The 16,748-nt window shown below is 42.6% G+C and overlaps 1 protein-coding gene across 1 annotated transcript; it reads right to left on the reverse strand.

Moving 5' to 3' along the window:
- Window positions 1–67: 67 nt before the first annotated feature.
- OXA1L (OXA1L mitochondrial inner membrane insertase) lies at window positions 68–16,740 on the reverse strand. The gene is made up of 10 exons (XM_079913705.1): window positions 16,677–16,740; window positions 16,052–16,213; window positions 3,643–3,856; window positions 2,264–2,407; window positions 1,936–2,021; window positions 1,582–1,746; window positions 1,287–1,391; window positions 1,034–1,196; window positions 865–945; window positions 68–781 (listed from the first exon to the last, which is right to left on the reverse strand). The coding sequence occupies exons 1-10, from the start codon at window positions 16,737–16,739 to the stop codon at window positions 654–656; spliced, it is 1,311 nt and encodes a 436-aa protein (XP_079769831.1). The 5' UTR covers window position 16,740; the 3' UTR covers window positions 68–653.
- Window positions 16,741–16,748: the final 8 nt, after the last annotated feature.

A 16,748-nucleotide genomic window follows, 5' to 3' on the forward strand; every position in this document is an offset into this window, starting at 1 on the left:
GAAAGAATCTGAGTATTTCTTTCTCTCTTGAGCCAGTTGCTGAAGGCTGATGCAACCAGTCTCTACACAAGAGAACACCTAAGCTGCTGTAGCAAAATGCTAGGTTGTTCGATAAAAGCTTTATCAACTTCCTCTGAATTATCACTAAAAACTTAAGCATATCTACTTCTTGAAGAATATTTTATAGGTAATCTTGGGGTAAATGAATGTGGTTCCTCCAGATACAGTCTCCGCTTACCACGCACACCTCTGACCACAAAGCAAGTATGGACGGGACAACACATCTAAGCCCTTAATGCCAGGCTACAACACTGAGATGCCTCCTAAGAGCATGGGCCAACAAGAACAATCATCACCCAACCTATTCTTTTCTCTGAAGCACTCAGTCCATTTCCCTGTTTAATTCAGGGAGCAGCACGTAATACGGAAGTTTACTAACTCAGCGGATGGGAAGATCACTTGGCTCCCCAGTGTTCTTTTACACTTAGGTGGAAGAGTCTGTAGTGGAATCCACTTTTAAAATGAACATCAACAATGTCAGTTTCATTGTTGTCAGTTTCTAGGTCTGGGGCAAGGACCCAGCATCAGTTCTTGTTCTAAGGCTGAGTCTCTCAAGAGAGAGAGTTCCTGCCAGTATGAGCAGGGAAGAGAATTCAGCCAAGTGTGTCACTCCAGGGATGCTTTGACTTTGGTTTGTTGCTGCTGCTATTGGGGGTGTTGGGAGGTCCATTCTTTCCATGCTGTAGCAGAGGGTTGTGGGTAAAGGTCTGTCGTAAGGGACCTGGGGGAAGGAGAAAACCAATCTCGATGAACAAAGGAAAGGAAGAAACAAATGACAGAGTTTAGCCTGCAAGTGTTATTTACCCCTGGCTGCTAGCTCCAAGTGATTCCGCATGCGTCGTTCACGCTCCTGTAGCTGATGTGCCATTTCGGCATTCTTCCAGCCTGTGTAAAAAGGATTAAGGCAGTTTGGTCGTGTACCCACTTCTAGGCCACTCTCCCCAGTTCCTATTCACGGAGGACAGGCCCTTACCTGTTTTGAAGCTCTTTATGAAGCCTTCCTGGGGAGGTAGTTTGTCTGAGTCATGCACAACACGCTGGGGGATTTTAAGTACAGTGCGTACAGCTGGAATACGGAGGCAGGCCACCTGGCCCAGGGAAAATACGTTGGAGGACAGCCAGTACATGAACACTGCCTGGATGAGAAGGAAGAGAAGGTACTCAGAAGCTGCGTCCCTGGGCAGCCTGCCGGGAGACTTGGAGCCAGCCCCTAAGACATTACTTACCGCGGGGAAATGGATAGTTATGGGCAAGACTGCCAGGGGCATCAATCTGATAAAATTTCTCATCCACCGAAGGTCAGAACTTTGCACGCCAGTTTCAGCACCTAGCTGCCAAAAAAAAAAAAAAAAAAAAAAAGCAGGGGAAGAATAGTAAATGCATGGCAATTTTAGTTGAATGGGGCTCAGATTTCTTACCCATCAACTCTATGTCTCCAGGGAGTGAAGAATGACCGTTCTATAACTACTTTCCCCTCACTCCCCATTCTGCAGGCCTGGCACTCGGCGAACCTGGGCTTACCTCAAGGACACCCCACATTGTAGCAGTGACCACCAGAGGTAACATGTAAGTGGGGTCAGATAGTGTGAGATCCTGGAACCACCAGAGGCCACCTGTCTGCAGGCTGGGCACAGGAAGGTTAGCCATTTCTCTCAAGGCAATGAAGAAAGAGATGAAGATCGGGGCCTATGACACAGGATAAACAGTGTCAGGACCCTTTAGTAGAAGGGACATTTTAATTACTCCATTACTGAAACCCATGTAGCATAGTATCACCACCACATGCTTTTTTGGGGGGTCTAGGGCATGGGAAACACAGAGGAGTAATCTGATTGGTTCTGATGAAGTTAAAGAAGGGAAATGTTTTTTGCTCACCTGAGTCAGAGGTAGAATGAGAGGTCTGAAGAGTTTAATATCATGCTTTTTCTGGTAGAACGTCATCTCCGAGGAGGCCCTGTAAACTGTGAAGGGAGTGGAAGCTAACAGCTAGGTTGGAGGAGGTGACCATCCTCATCACCTGGCCCATGAGAATTCTAACTGACCCTGGCCAGTCACTGGAAGCATTAGGCCTAAGAAGCAGGTAAATCTTAGAACTCGCCCAACTGTAGCAACTCCTGATTTAGGCTGTTCCCCCAACCTGAGCTGAATGTCAGGGAAAGTGCCAATGTGGTCCTCACCCATGCTCATTCTGCAACTGACTCACATTCAGTATGGTTTCCTGTCAACTTGGCCTCTCTGATTCGAGCGGAAAACTTCTGAATCTCTGGCAAGTGGTTGTGGATGTTAGCTGCCTCTCGCTGGCCCTTCACGATGAGAGGAAACACCAGGCAGCGGGCAAGGACTGTACCTGGAAAACACGAACGAAGACTGGAGTGAAATTCAAGCCATTCTGCAGCTAGAAGGCTGAAGGTTTTTAGGTCCTCACTGAAAGGGTCTCCTAGCCCAGACTTTTCCACCCTGTGACTCGTGCCCAAAGGGCCCCAAAACAACGGGTACGGGTATGACAGTTCCTTCGAGGCTCAGTCTTCTGCTTTGACGTCAAAAGTCTGGCATTAACTTCTCTAGGCAAATGACCAGGAATCTTGTTTCCTTGAACAAAAAGGTGACAGAAGCCACTTTTGTAGATCAGTGGTTTCCAAACTTTTCTATGATCAGTGGACTCCTTTTTTCCCCAACTCTAAGTGTAACCCCAATATACATAACAGATAAAATCAAGCTGCCCTGGGTGAGGAGGTAGTCTGACTACAGGATTTTTCAAGCTCTGGCCTTTGCTTTGCTCAGAAGCACTTTTACAGAACTCTGGGGCTCGCAGGAATGAAGTCTGAAAGCCACTGTTCTAGAAATGCCTGCAGTAGGAGGTAATCTGGTGGCCTACTGCTTTAGCTCCCTCCTATTTCTTTTCTTACACTTCACATTTCTTGATCATTTCAACAAATATTTATTTAGTTGATGGTATCTGTGGGTAAGCAAGTGGGCCTGGGCTGAGAAGAGACCAGGGGGAGATACAGGTTTAGGCTTTATCAACATTATGATGAATGGTGTGAAGTGGACAGAGAAGGGAGCTAAGGATGGAACCTGGAATCCCAGCACTAAAGGGGCAGGTAGAGTACTGAGCAATGGAGATGGGAGGGTGTGGTCAGAAAGACAGGAAGAAAATCCACAAAGATTGTCGCAAAAGCCAAGGGACAGGGCTTCTCTGGTGGCACAGTGGTTAAGAATCCGTATGCCAATGCAGGGGACACGGGTTCGAGCCCTGGTCTGGGAAGAACCCACATGCTGCGGAGCAACTAAGCCTGTGCGCCACAACTACTGAGCCTGCACTCCAGAGCCCTTGAGCCACAACTACTGAGCCTGCATGCCACAACTACTGAAGCCTGCGTGCCTAGAGCCCGTGCTCCGCAACAAGAGAAGCCACCTCAGTGAGAAGACCGCGCACCTCAACGAAGAGTAGCCCCCGCTCGCCGCAACTAGAGAAAGCCCGCATGCAGCAATGAAGACCCAACACAGCCAAAAATAAATAAATAAAGTTCTAACCCTAAGCCCCCATTTCCCCTACTGTTGTACAAGATATATCCCCCTTACATGCAGCAATGGCCCCCCACCAAGGTAGGCCTAGGTTAACATGCATAAATTCCAGTAAGTTCTGGATCAGTCCCACTGGGGTGTATGACCCCAGCCCAAGCTCAGTGAAGCTCTGTTCTGCAGCAGCCAGGATGATATCTGCAGTGTCTCCAGAAGCCACCTCAGGTACTGCTGTAGGTGGGGGAGTTGCAGGAATGACCGGAGGGGCCTGAACCTGTGGGGAAAAAGGAGGAAAAAAAAAAAAAAAAAAAAAAAAAGCCAGGCGTTATATTCGGGGAGGGAGGGACACACACATAGAAATCGAGGTCCCTCTTATTATAACCAATACTGGGGTACTCTCTTGACTCCCTGTTTCTCGTTCTCCCAGGGTAGCCTACATTGTCATAGAATTCAAAGCTTAAAAAGAACATTTTATGCCAGGAAGTCAATTAAAAAGTACATTATTTTCCTGGATTTTGTAATGCTTGTGGTATCTGTCAGCTTTTAAAAACCATTACTTTGTAAAGATTTCTTATTCTAAATAAATATTCCCACTAATATTTTTTAAGAAAGGATATTTTATTTTCCCCTCTAGGCAGAAAGATAAGTTACTCAAAATAAGACTTCATGATTCTCCTTCATGTTGGGAAGTTATTTCTTGTGCATTTTCCAAACTTCAGTCATTTGAGTATCACTGGCACAATTCTGCATACACTGAAACTATTATAATTTTTCTTTAAACAACTCAGTTTTTTAAGATCAAAAGTATCTACTTGGTCTCATCCTGAGAAATATTAATGTCCATGAAATCAGGGACATACAAGTTATAATCAAAGATATACAATTATAAATTGTGTCAACTGAAAAAAAAAGCACGAGCTAAAAGTTGAGAACTGTGTGTTATTTGGGGCATTACTGAGGACTTAAGTACAGGACAAAGCCTCTCAGCTGTGAGGGACTGTTCCGAAGAGGTAACACCAAAAAATTACTGCTAATTAAATAAAAACCAGATGTCTCAGGTTAATGAATTTAGTGCTTTTCTATGTATGGAAAGACACCAGAATTTGGGTTTACTCAAATCATTCCTTTGATTTGTACCTTAACTATCTAGGGCCAGTATTCTGTTTCTCCATCCTGACTTCCCTCAGGGTGCACTGTTGGGGGTGACTGCAGTGGCTGATGGTCCCAACATCCTTTGTTTAGTGATAAGACAGGTGACATTCTTTGTCCTCAGCACCTCCTTCTAGGCCATAAACTGGACCAACAATTGGGAGGCACTTCATGACCGATTCTGTCCCATGGCACTAGGAAGGTTGATTCGTAGATCAGGCGAAGACTCTGCTGATAGGCTACTCAATTCGCTAATTTTTGGATCAGGCCCTGTTGATAATCTAAAATTCTCTGGATCACCTGGATGAAGAATATTGCCTGCGGTATCAGTAAATAAAGGATGCTACAGCCATCAAGCCATCAGCCACCCTCAACTGTATACCCTGAGGGGATTCAGGATGGAGAAAAACAACACGGGTGCTATACAGTTAAGGTGCACATCAAAGGAATGATTTCAACAGGCCTAGACTCTTAAATCATTCCACACATAGAAAAGTACTAAACTCATTCACTTGAGATGTCTGGCTTTTAACACTAATCTTTTGATGTTCTGACTACCTGGTTGTTTTTGCAAAATTCCTACATATCCTGGCTCCTCCCTTTCCTCTTCGGAGTAGTCCCTCGGAGCTATCTCAGAGGATGTCCTCTGGCTTAAATCCTCAGCAAGACCACTGAATAAAACATAATTCTCAACTTTTAGGTTGTGCATTTGTTTTTCAGTCAACAATTTTGGTGACCACGAAGGGAACCAGAGCAGAACTCTCTCCTTTGCCCAAACTCTAAGAGGATCCAGGGCCTGGTACCAGCAGAGGCCTCTTGGGCCTGTCTGCCTCCTTGGAGAGTCCAGATGAATTTGGGTGATTCTTGGATCTCCTGATTATTGGTTGATGATCCTGAGTTTTATCTGGCAGTGTCTAACTGCCCAGTTGAAAGCTACTGGGGAAACCAGGTGGAAAGACTGGGAGTTACTCAGTTGAGACAATAAGGAGTCTGGACTGGGTGATTAGGTGAGAGGCTGGCCTAACATCTTTGCCTCCAATTAAACACTCTCGCCAAGTCTATGTATGTACAAAACTTATACTTACAAGTACTCACTTAATTGGGAATTAAAGGAAATCTTGCCCTGAAAATAGCCCACACGGGGCTTTTTTTTTTTTTGCTGCATCTCATGGCATGCGAACTTCCCGGACCAGGAATCAAACCCACACCCCCTGTCATAGAAGCGATTAAGGACCACCAGGGAAGCCCTGGGGCTCTTTTACTGCATAGGCAGTTAAGTTAGAGAAAGCAGCTTGATAAACCATCTTTTCAGAATTCTGACCTTAAAGAAATAAAAGCCCTTCTGGGGCAACTTGCAAGTCTCTCCCAGTGTCTGAGATGTAAATGTTCTACTTGATCTTCTTAAGTGTGCGACTGCGCACATGTGTGTTGTGTTTTGTGAGAACTTGGTCTCTGCCATCCAGAAGGTACATATATTCTGCAGCCAACTGAACAGACTGAGATTCTGAGCAGTCTTTTTCCGGACTGTGCGAACTCTCAGGGGCTTTTTGCCATTTTAACTTTTGCTGCGTCAGCCTGTACAACAAAGGCCTTTACTTTCTTGGGCTATTTTTGGGAGTAAACCTTCTGTATCTTGGTTAGGTGGCATCCTTCGCACTCTCTTGTGGGGATGCTTCTTTCGTCCTATTGGTCTGAATCACAATTAAGATATGTCTCATTAATGGCCAGATGACAGGTCTTTTAAATTGGAAAAGCTCTAAATCAGTAAATCTTTAGAGAGTCTCATTATAAACAGCTGTTTTATCGGGACCCATGGAAAAACCAAATTAGAAGGTGGAAAAATATATATAATGGTTAACCTAAGAACTCCTTTAGTTTAAACCAAACAAAAAACTGGCTTGGGAAGCCTTATTCCTGGTCTCTGCTTCCCCTCAATGGGTGTTATAGATGCTAAAAAAAAAATAAAAATCAATAATGTTAATTAGGTTCATTAACAGGGAAAGAAAAAACCGAAGGGAAGGTCTAGAGACTTTTCCCCAACAAGGTGGAAATTTTAAAGGGACTTGTCCCAAAAGATAAGAAGTCTCTAGATGGTTTTTAAGAAATGGAATAAATAAAATGGACGTTAATGGGACTAAAACAAAAGGTTTTGGTACAATACTACCTAAAGTTGGATGGGCTTTAGCCCCCTTTAGGGATTCCCATTGATCTTCAACATTAAGGGGCCCCAAACAAGTCTGCTCTATTTATCCCAATTAAAAATAAAAATGTATGTTTAAAAGGCTGGAAGAAAATTTCATTCATTTCAACAATTACTTGGGGCAACATATAGGCCAATTAGTCAAATTAAAAGATTGACAGGGATTTCCCTGGTGGTCCAGTGGCTAAGACTCCACGCTCCCAGTGCAGGGGGCCCGGGTTCCATCCCTGGTCAAGGAACTAGATCCCACATGCTGCAACGAAGATCTCGCGTGTGGCAACATAAATAAATATTAAAAAAAAAAAAAAAGATTTACAAAGGGTCTGAGTCCCTTGGCTCAGCTCCTCACTGGGAACCCCAGTGCCTTTTATTTTTTAAAATATTTATTTATTTATTTGGCTGCATCAGGTCTTGGTTGCAACACGCAGGATCTGCGTTACGGTGCACAGGCTTCTCTCTAGCTGTGGCGCGTTGGCTCAGTAGCTGTGGCTCGCGGGCTCTCTAGTTGTGGCACACGGGCTTAGTTGCCCCATGGCATGTAGGATCTTAGTTCCCCGAACAAGGATCGAACCCACGTCCCCTGCACTGGAAGGCAGATTCTCAACCACTGGACAATGAGGGAAGTCCCCCAGTGCCTTTTATACAAAAATACTATGGGGTCCTAATAGATGGGGGTCCTAACAGAAGGGGGTCCTAACAGAAACTAAAGTTAAAGGTATAAAAGTTAAAAGAATGGAGACAAAAGTTTATAAACTTTGGTATTAAATGAGCTTTATATAAGATCGTTACATGTCTTTTGCCTAATTATATTATGGGAAAGACATGTTTTACTGGGGAATGCTTCCTTGCCCGATATAACACAGGGCATATAAATCTGCCCCTCAGGAAATATAATTAAACACACTAAAGGAAACCAACAGGGTTACCTGGGCCTGCACAATATAAAATAAAAACTGGGAGCAATATTCAAGGGCTAATAAAAATAATAATAGAGATTTTGCTCTGGATTTAACTTGTGAACTCAGAAAGAGGACTTTTGTTGAATGTCTTATGCAAGCTTTTAAAGGCATGGTTAAGTTAAACCCTAAAATTCTAGAACATAGAACTCATGAATTTCAGTTTAGCTGGAAATCTTCTCAGTGATATAAAAAAGCAAATAAAAGAAAATACAGTTGGGCAAATCAAGCTTTTAATATCATTTAAGCGGCAAACCAGTTCTTTGGAGAATTAAAAGCAAGTGTCTTTGTCTTGCAAATCTCTACAAATCAAAAATATAAATACAGCTCACAATGACTTGAGGCTGAGCCTAATTAGCTCAATCAGGTAAAATCTGAAACCAAGGAAAAAAGAGAAAAAGGCCTTTTAAAACTCAAACTGCTAGAAAGGCTCCCTCACTCAAAATCTAGTTCATACTCTTTAAATGATCTGTACTTGTTTTTGAAATCTTTTGTCACTTTGGTTAAGTGAATAAGTATTGTTTCACAGTGACCTATGATACTATGCGACCATGTGTTTTGAAACCTTTTTGATATTTTTGACAAGCTTACAAGTAACAATTCTAACTAAAGTTATTTTAACCTCCAGCTAACTCTGGGATGCTTCAAAGAAACCCTGAGGCATCTCAGAGACAAATTTAAACGTTGGCTTATTTGGTAAGTTTAAATTACTTGAGAAATACTGTCAACTGATTGGAGACAAACCTTAGGTTATATTGTATGGGTAAATGTCATTAATATAGCTATTCCAAAATTTATATGGAATTCCTAAAATTCCTGGCATAATGTTATCATAATTCTAGTTATTATCTTAAAATGCTGTACATCACAGCATATCCAAGTTTCTTGTCAATTACATTGTAATCAGATATTTTTCTTTTTAACATCTTTATTGGAGTATAATTGCTTTACAATGGTGTGTTAGTTTCTGCTGTATAACAAAGTGAATCAGTTATACGTATACATATATCCCCATATCTCCCTCCCTCCCACCCTCCCTATCCCACCCCACTAGGTGGTCACAAAGCACCGAGCTGATCTCCTTGTGCTATGCGGCTGCTTCCTACTAGCTATCTATTGTAACCAGATCTTTAACCATGCCATTTTAAGTCTTTTGTGGTTTATAGACAACCACTGTTTTACTCTGGAGCTTTTATAAAATGAAGATCTTCAAGAAGATTCATAAAAAGAACTTTCTGGGACTTCCCTGGTTGTCCAGTGGTTAAGACTCCGTGCTTCCACTGCAGGGGGCGCAGCTTCAACCTCTGGTCAGGGAACTAAGATCCTATATGATATGCGGCGTGGCCAAAATAAATAAATAAATAAAAAGAACTTTTTGACAAATGTAAGTTTCTGATAACTTTTAGATCATACCACTGACTTGGGTAAGAAATTACAAAACTAATGAAAAACGTGATGACTTCATCCAGATCAACAGCAATTAATTAAAAACATGGGACTGAATGAACTGATAAATATCATTTATAATTTTCTGAAATATACTGGCTTTTAATCTTTGTTTTCCAGGAAACCTTTCTTCTTAGGCTATGATCTAAAGCAAGTTGATAAAGTATACATTTGTAAACAAAGATGAAACATTTATCTTTCTACCTGATCCATCCAGAATTTGGCTTCTCCAGCTGGCTCTCTCCTGTGGACTTGATGATATTTTTTTTAATAAATTTATTTATTTTTGGCTGCATTGGGTCTTCGTTGCTGTGCATGGGCTTTCTCTAGTTGCGGCGAGTGGGGGCTACTCTTTGTTGTGGTGCGCGGGCTTCTCATTGAGGAGGCTCTAGGTGCACGGGCTTCAGTAGTTGTGGCACGTGGGCTCAGCAGTTGTGCCTCACGGGTTCTAGTGCGCAGGCCCAGTAGTTGTGGTACATGGGCTTAGCTGCTCCGCGGCATGTGGGATCTTCCTGGACCAGGGCTCAAACCCATGTCCCCTGCATTGACAGGTGGATTCTTAACCACTGGGCCACCAGGGAAGTCCTGACTTGATTGTTACTGTGACCAGATTACAACTATTTATACTAATTATTATTTTAATTTGTTCTCTTTGTTTCCAAATTGTTTATGCCTTGTGTTTCTCTTTGCTGTACTATGATCTGATTAACGTTACTAGCTATAGTACATATCCTGTCTATTTTATTTTTATTTTTGGCCGCATCGTGTGGCATGCAGGATCTTAGTTTCCCGACCAAGGATCAAACCCGTGTCCCCTGCACTGCAAGCACGGAGTCTTAACCACTGGACCACCAGGGAAGTCCTCCTGTTTATTTTATAAGATTGTCTCTTGTATTAACAATGTGTAACCATGGCTAAAAGTCTTGAGACAGTTGACCATATATGTAACTCTACAAAGAATAACTGTAATAGTGCAACCTAGATAAGGGAAAACATTTCCTGGATCCTAACAGATGAGTAAGACAGGTGATCCAGAGAATTTTAGATTATGAACAGGGTCTAATCCAAAAATCAACACATTGGCCTATAAGCAGAATCTTCTCCTGATCTAGGAATGTGTCTTGCTAGCAATGTGGGACAAAATTGGTCATGGAATGCCTCTCAAAAACATTGATCTAATTTATGACCAAGAGGAGGCACTGAGGACAAAGAATGTTGCCTGTCATATCAGTAAACAAAGGATGTTGGGGTCATCAGCCACCGCAGCCACCTGCAAGGGTGCAACCTGAGGGGATTCAGGATGGAGAAAAACAGAATACTGGCCCTAGATAGTTAAGGTGCACATCAAAGGAATGATTTCAATAAGCACTCCCCACCCGGCCCCCACAAAAGCCCAGACTCTTGCATCTTTTGTTACATAGAAAAGTACTAAACTCATTAACTTGAGACATCTGGTTTTTCTTTAATTAAGAGTAATCTTTCGATTCCGACTACTTGTTTTGTTTTGGCTTTTTTTGCAAAACTCCCGTATACCCTGGCTCCTCCCTTACCTCTCTGGAACAGTCCCTCAGAGCTGAGAGGCTGTATCCTAGTCAAGCCCTCAGTAATACCCCAAATAAAACACAATTCTCAACTCTTAGGTTGTGTATTTCTTTTCAGTTGACAACTTGTACCTCATTTACCTTTTTTTTTTTTTTTTTGCTGCATCCCGTGGCTTGTGGGTTTTATAACTTATGAAAATATCACCAAGTTAATTTTTTTTTCTTGCTGACAACTAACTCTGCAACAGAAATAACATGAACTTATTGACCTTCAGTAAACCTAGGTACAATAAAAGACATGTCTATATTGATTAAACCAGCAAGCTTAAACTAGCTTTAACAACAGGTATTAATTTAATATTGAATATTTCCTAGATCACATGAACCTGAAATTCATTCCGGCCAGTTTCCTTTATATTTAGAAATATTTAATTTGTAAGCGCTTACTTTTAAGTCAATTAAATAGAGGTCTTTTATAAATTTAGAGTGTATACCCAGAGGTAGTGACATCTCATATGTATAATGTCTACACACACGTAAACAGACAAAACTAGAGATCTCACAGTTTCACTTAAAAAACTTAGCTATGAATCAGGTATTACAATATAAACTTACTAGTTTATAAATAACAGTTGGAATAAATTAAATTCATTTGCTCAGAAGACTAAGGCTTTGCTATTTGTGGAAAAGACTTAAGATTTGTATTTCTCTATGACATAAATCACAGCAAGACCTTTTTTGACCCACCTCCTAGAGAAATGGAAATAAAAACAAAAATAAACAAATGGGACCTAATGAAACTTAAAAGCTTTTGCACAGCAAAGGAAACCATAAACAAGACCAAAAGACAACCCTCAGAATGGGAGAAAATATTTGCAAATGAAGCAACTGACAAAGGATTAATCTGCAAAATTTACAAGCAGCTCAATATCAAACAAACAAACAAACAAGCCAATCCAAAAATGGGCTGAAGACCTAAACAGACATTTCTCCAAAGAAGATATACAGACTGCCAACAAACACATGAAAGAATGCTCAACATCATTAATCATTAGAGAAATGCAAATCAAAACTACAATGAGATATCATCTCACGCCTGTCAGAGTGGCTATCATCAAAAAATCTACAAACAATAAATGCTGGAGAGGGTGTGGAGAAAAGGGAACCCTCTTGCACTGTTGGTGGGAACATAAATTGATACAGCCACTATAGAGAACAGTATGGAGATTCCTTAAAAAACTAAAAATAGAACTACCATACGACCCAACAGTCCCACTGCTGGGCATATACCCTGAGAAAACCATAAATTCAAAAAGAGACATGTACCACAATTTTCATTGCAACACTATTTACAATCGCCAGGACATGGAAGCAACCTACGTGTCCATCAACAGATGAATGGATAAAGAAGATGTGGCACATATATACAATGGGATATTACTCAGCCATAAAAAGAAACGAAATTGAGTTATTTGTAGTGAGGTGGATGGACCCAGAGTCTGTCATACAGAGTGAAGTCAGTCAGAAAGAGAAAAAACAAATACCGTAATGCTAACACATATATATGGAATCTAAGGGGAAAAAAAAAAAAAGGTCATGAAGAACCTAGGGGCAAGATGGGAATAAAGACACAGACCTACGAGAGAATGGACTTGAGGATATGGGGAGGGGGAAGGGTAAGCTGGGACAAAGTGAGAGAGTGGCATGGACATATACACACTACCAAACGTAAAATAGCTAGCTAGTGGGAAGCAGCCGCATAGCACAGGGAGATCAGCTCCGTGCTTTGTGACCCCCTAGAGGGGTGGGATAGGGAGGGTGGGAGGGAGACGCAAGAGGGAAGAGATATGGGAACATATGTGTATGTATAACTGATTCACTTTGCTATAAAGCACAAACTAACACACCATTGTAAAGCAATTATACTCCAATAAAGATGTTTAAAAAAAAAGATTTGTATTTCTCCTTGATAAACCCTAAGGAGGGTATGAACTGGATTTTGGGTGAGGGAACCCTTCCACTGGTTTGAATTTTAAAAGGCCCTTCCTCTTTGGTTTCAGGTTTTACCTGATAGAGCTAATTAGGCTTAGGCTCAGGCTCGGGTCTTTGTGGGCTGAATTTACATTTCTGATGTAGAGATTTTCAAGACAGACAGTTGCTTTTAATTCCCCAAAGAACTGGTTAGTTGCCTAAATGATACTAAAAGATTGATTTGCCCAACTATATTTTCTTTGTTTTTTTAATATCACTGAGATTTCCGACTAAACTGAAAACCAAGAGTTCTTAGGGTTCAATTTATCATGTCTTCAAAAGTTTGGACAAGGCATTCAACAAAGGCCCCCTTTCTGAGTGCACCAGTTAGACCCAGAGCAAATCTCTATTACTATTTTCATTAACCCTGGAATATTAGCTCTCAGTTTTTACTTTGTTTTGTTTGGACTCTGGTAACCCTACTGGTTTCCTTTAGTATGCTTAATTAATATTGTCTGAGGGGCAGATTTATATGCCCTGTCTTATAATTCCAGGCTGGGGAAGCATTTCCCAGTGAGACATAATATCTATCCTACAATATAATTAGGCAAAAGAGATGTAACCCTCTTACATAAAGTCCATTTAAATATTTTTATCTCAAGTCTATCAACTTCTATATCTTTAACTTTAGTTTCCATTAGGATCCCATCAACAAGCCCTGGTCTTAAAAGTAGTCCAGAAACTTCCTTTTTATCCCAATCATTTAATCTATTTTTGTATAAAAGGCTCTGGGGTCCCCAGTAAGAGGTTGAGCCAAGGGACTCAGGCTCTTTTGTCAATCTTTTAACTTGATCAATTGGCCTGTGGCCCCAAGCAATTGCTGGTCAGGTATCGCAGTGTAAGTTTCTTATAGCCTTTAGAAGGGGGGAAAAAGTATATATACACACACACCCACACACACACATTACACTGGAGTAAGTAAATAAGAGTGGACTCGTTTGGGGCCCTTTAATGTTGGGGACCAATAACATTGGTCCATCCAACCTCAGGTAGTGTTGTATCAAAACCTTTTGTTTTAACCCTATTAATATCAGTTTTATTTATCTCATTTCTTAATAGCCATCTAAAGATTTCTTTATCCATTTGGAATGAGTTCCTTTAAAATTTCCACCTTGTTGGGAAGAAGACTCTAGACTTTCCCTTCATTTTTTTTAACCTCCCTGTTAATCAGCCTCATTAACATTATCTTCAATGTTTTGCATCTGTAAGACCCTCTGAAGGGAAGCAGAGACCACAAATAAGGTTTCCCAAACCCTTTTTTTTAAATTAAAGGGAGTTTTAAGGTTAACTATTGTGTGTGTGTGTATCCACCCTCTAATTTATTTTTTATAGGTACCAATAAAACAGCTGTTTACAATGACAGCTCTCTAAAAATTTAGAAGTTTTTTCCAATTTAAAGGATCCAATGGCTATTGATAGGTGGTATTTTAATTACAACTCAAACGGATAAGATGCAAGAAGCATCTCCACAAGAGAGTGCAAAGGATGTAGCCTTCACAGATCTAGAAAGTTTACTCCTAAAAAACAGTCTAAGATATTAAAGGTCTTTGTTATATAGGCTGACGCACCGAAGGTTAAGATGACTGAAGTCCCTGAGAGCTGGCGCAGTCAGACAAGACTGCTCAGAATCTCAGTCTACTCAACTTGCTGCCAAACGTACACCATATATGTACTTTCCGGATGGCAGAGACCAACTTCACACACACAACACACACATACACATACACACACACACACACACACACACACACACACACACACACACACACACACACACACACACACACGCAAGAAGATCAGGTAAAACGTTTACATTTCAAAGACAGAAAAACGCAAGTTCCCTAGAAGGGCTTTTGTTTCTTTGTAAGGTCAGAATACCAAAAAGATGTTTTATCAAGCTGGCTTTCTCTAGCTTAACTGCATATAAAATAAAAAGAGTCCATATTGGCCATTTTCAGGGCAAGGTCTCCTTTAATTCCCAATTAAGTACCTACTTGTAAATATAAGCACAGAAACCTGGCAGGGTGTTAATTGGAGGCTAGCTTTCTGAAAAAAGGTTAGGCCAGCTTCTCAGCTAGTCACCCAGTCCAGACCACTCAGAGTGTCTCAACTGAGTAACTCCCAGTATCTTTCAACTGTGCAGCCAGGTGCCTGTTAGCCACTGCCAAATAAAACTCAGGATCATCAAACAATAAATGGGAGATCCAAGAACCAGGAGAGACTCACCAAAATTTGTCTGGACTCTCTGAGGAGGCAGATGGGTACAAGAGGCCTCTGCTGGTACCAAGGTTCAAGTTCCTCAAGTTCCTCAAGCCCGCGTACCGCAAAAAAAAAAAAAAAAAGGACTAAATTCATTAACTTGAGACATCTGGTTTTTGTTTAATTAGCAGTAATTTTTTGGTGTTTGACCACCTGTTGTTTTTGGTTTTTTTTTTTTGCGGTACGCGGGCCTCTCACCGCTGTGGCCTCTCCCGTTGCGGAGTACAGGCTCTGGACGCGCAGGCTCAGCGGCCACGGCTCACTGGGCCCAGCCGCTCCGTGGCATGTGGGATCTTCCCGGACCAGGGCACGAACCCATGTCCCCTGCATCGGCAGGCGGACTCTCAACCACTGCGCCACCAGGGAAGCCCTAGTGCTTTTCTAAGTATGGAAAGACGCAAGACTTTGGGCTTATTGAAATCATTCCTTTGATATGTACCTTAACTGTCTACGGCCAGTTTTGTTTCTCCATCCTGAATTCCCTCAGGGTGCACGGTTGGGGGTGGCTGGGGTGGCTGCAGTGGCTGAAGGCCGCAACATCCTTTGTTTACTGATATAGCAGGTGACATTCTTTGTCCACAGTTGATATGCAAATTATAATTTTTCTAATACACACACAGAATCACATCTCATACCACCATCAGTGGCTTGCCACCATTCTGGCAAACAACGCCTAGTATATAACGTAAATCTTTCCTCCTGTGCTCTCAATAATTTCCCCGCTGATTTGAAAATCTATCCCAAGCAGAGATGCTGTCATTTCGCGAGTTGGGTGGAGTGCGGACAAAAACTCTGCTCCACATTCCCCTCCCCCTAGTCAAAGCAAAATAAAAACAAATCAGAAAGAAGCACCACTCCTAACACTGCAGGGACGAAACGTCTCTTACCTGGGCTTCTGCAAAAGAGATGGCAGAGGTACTGAGGCCCCGGGGGCCTGAGGCCGCGAGGAGGACATAGTGCGGGTGCCCGCAGCAGCGGCCGGCTGGGAACCGGAGCCCAGCTGTCAGCGCTTTCCGGGGCCATTGGCAGGGCCCTGCGACGCTGTGGAACTGAGTGGGTAAAAGGAAGATGGAATCCTTTTACCGGGTGAAGTCGCTCATTATGCTCACCGTCTCCCCCCGCACCCCCCCCCCCCCCCCCCGCCCAGACAGGCAGCCAACTACCACAGGTGAGCACATTCTACTCCCCGCGCTCAGACTGCGACCCTGCAGGCTTGCAAGCTGTGAGTCCTGCATCTTAGCTACTGCAGACCCACCCCGGGGCCCAGAGGTTGAGGCTGAGGTTTCCTTAGAAGGAGTGACGCTTGGTCCCAGGAACAGACCACGATACTAGGCTGCTGAACCCGCGGAGTCGGGAACGGAACCCTCCCGCGTCCTCATGTGACCCGAGGTCACGAGACGCAGGTCCCGGTGAGAAGATCAGCGTTTTCTCATGCCCACAGCACGAGTCATTCCTGATTCGGGTCACAGGGATAGGGTGGCATCCTGGCGCTCGGCTCCGGGACATCCTTACCTGACGCTGGGGCCGTAGCAGGCGCAGAAGCTCCCGGCGTCCGCACATCAACCCCAGCGCCATCTTACCAGG

Source organism: Stenella coeruleoalba (assembly GCF_951394435.1).
Source record: "Stenella coeruleoalba genome assembly, chromosome: 2".
NCBI lineage: Eukaryota > Metazoa > Chordata > Mammalia > Artiodactyla > Delphinidae > Stenella > Stenella coeruleoalba.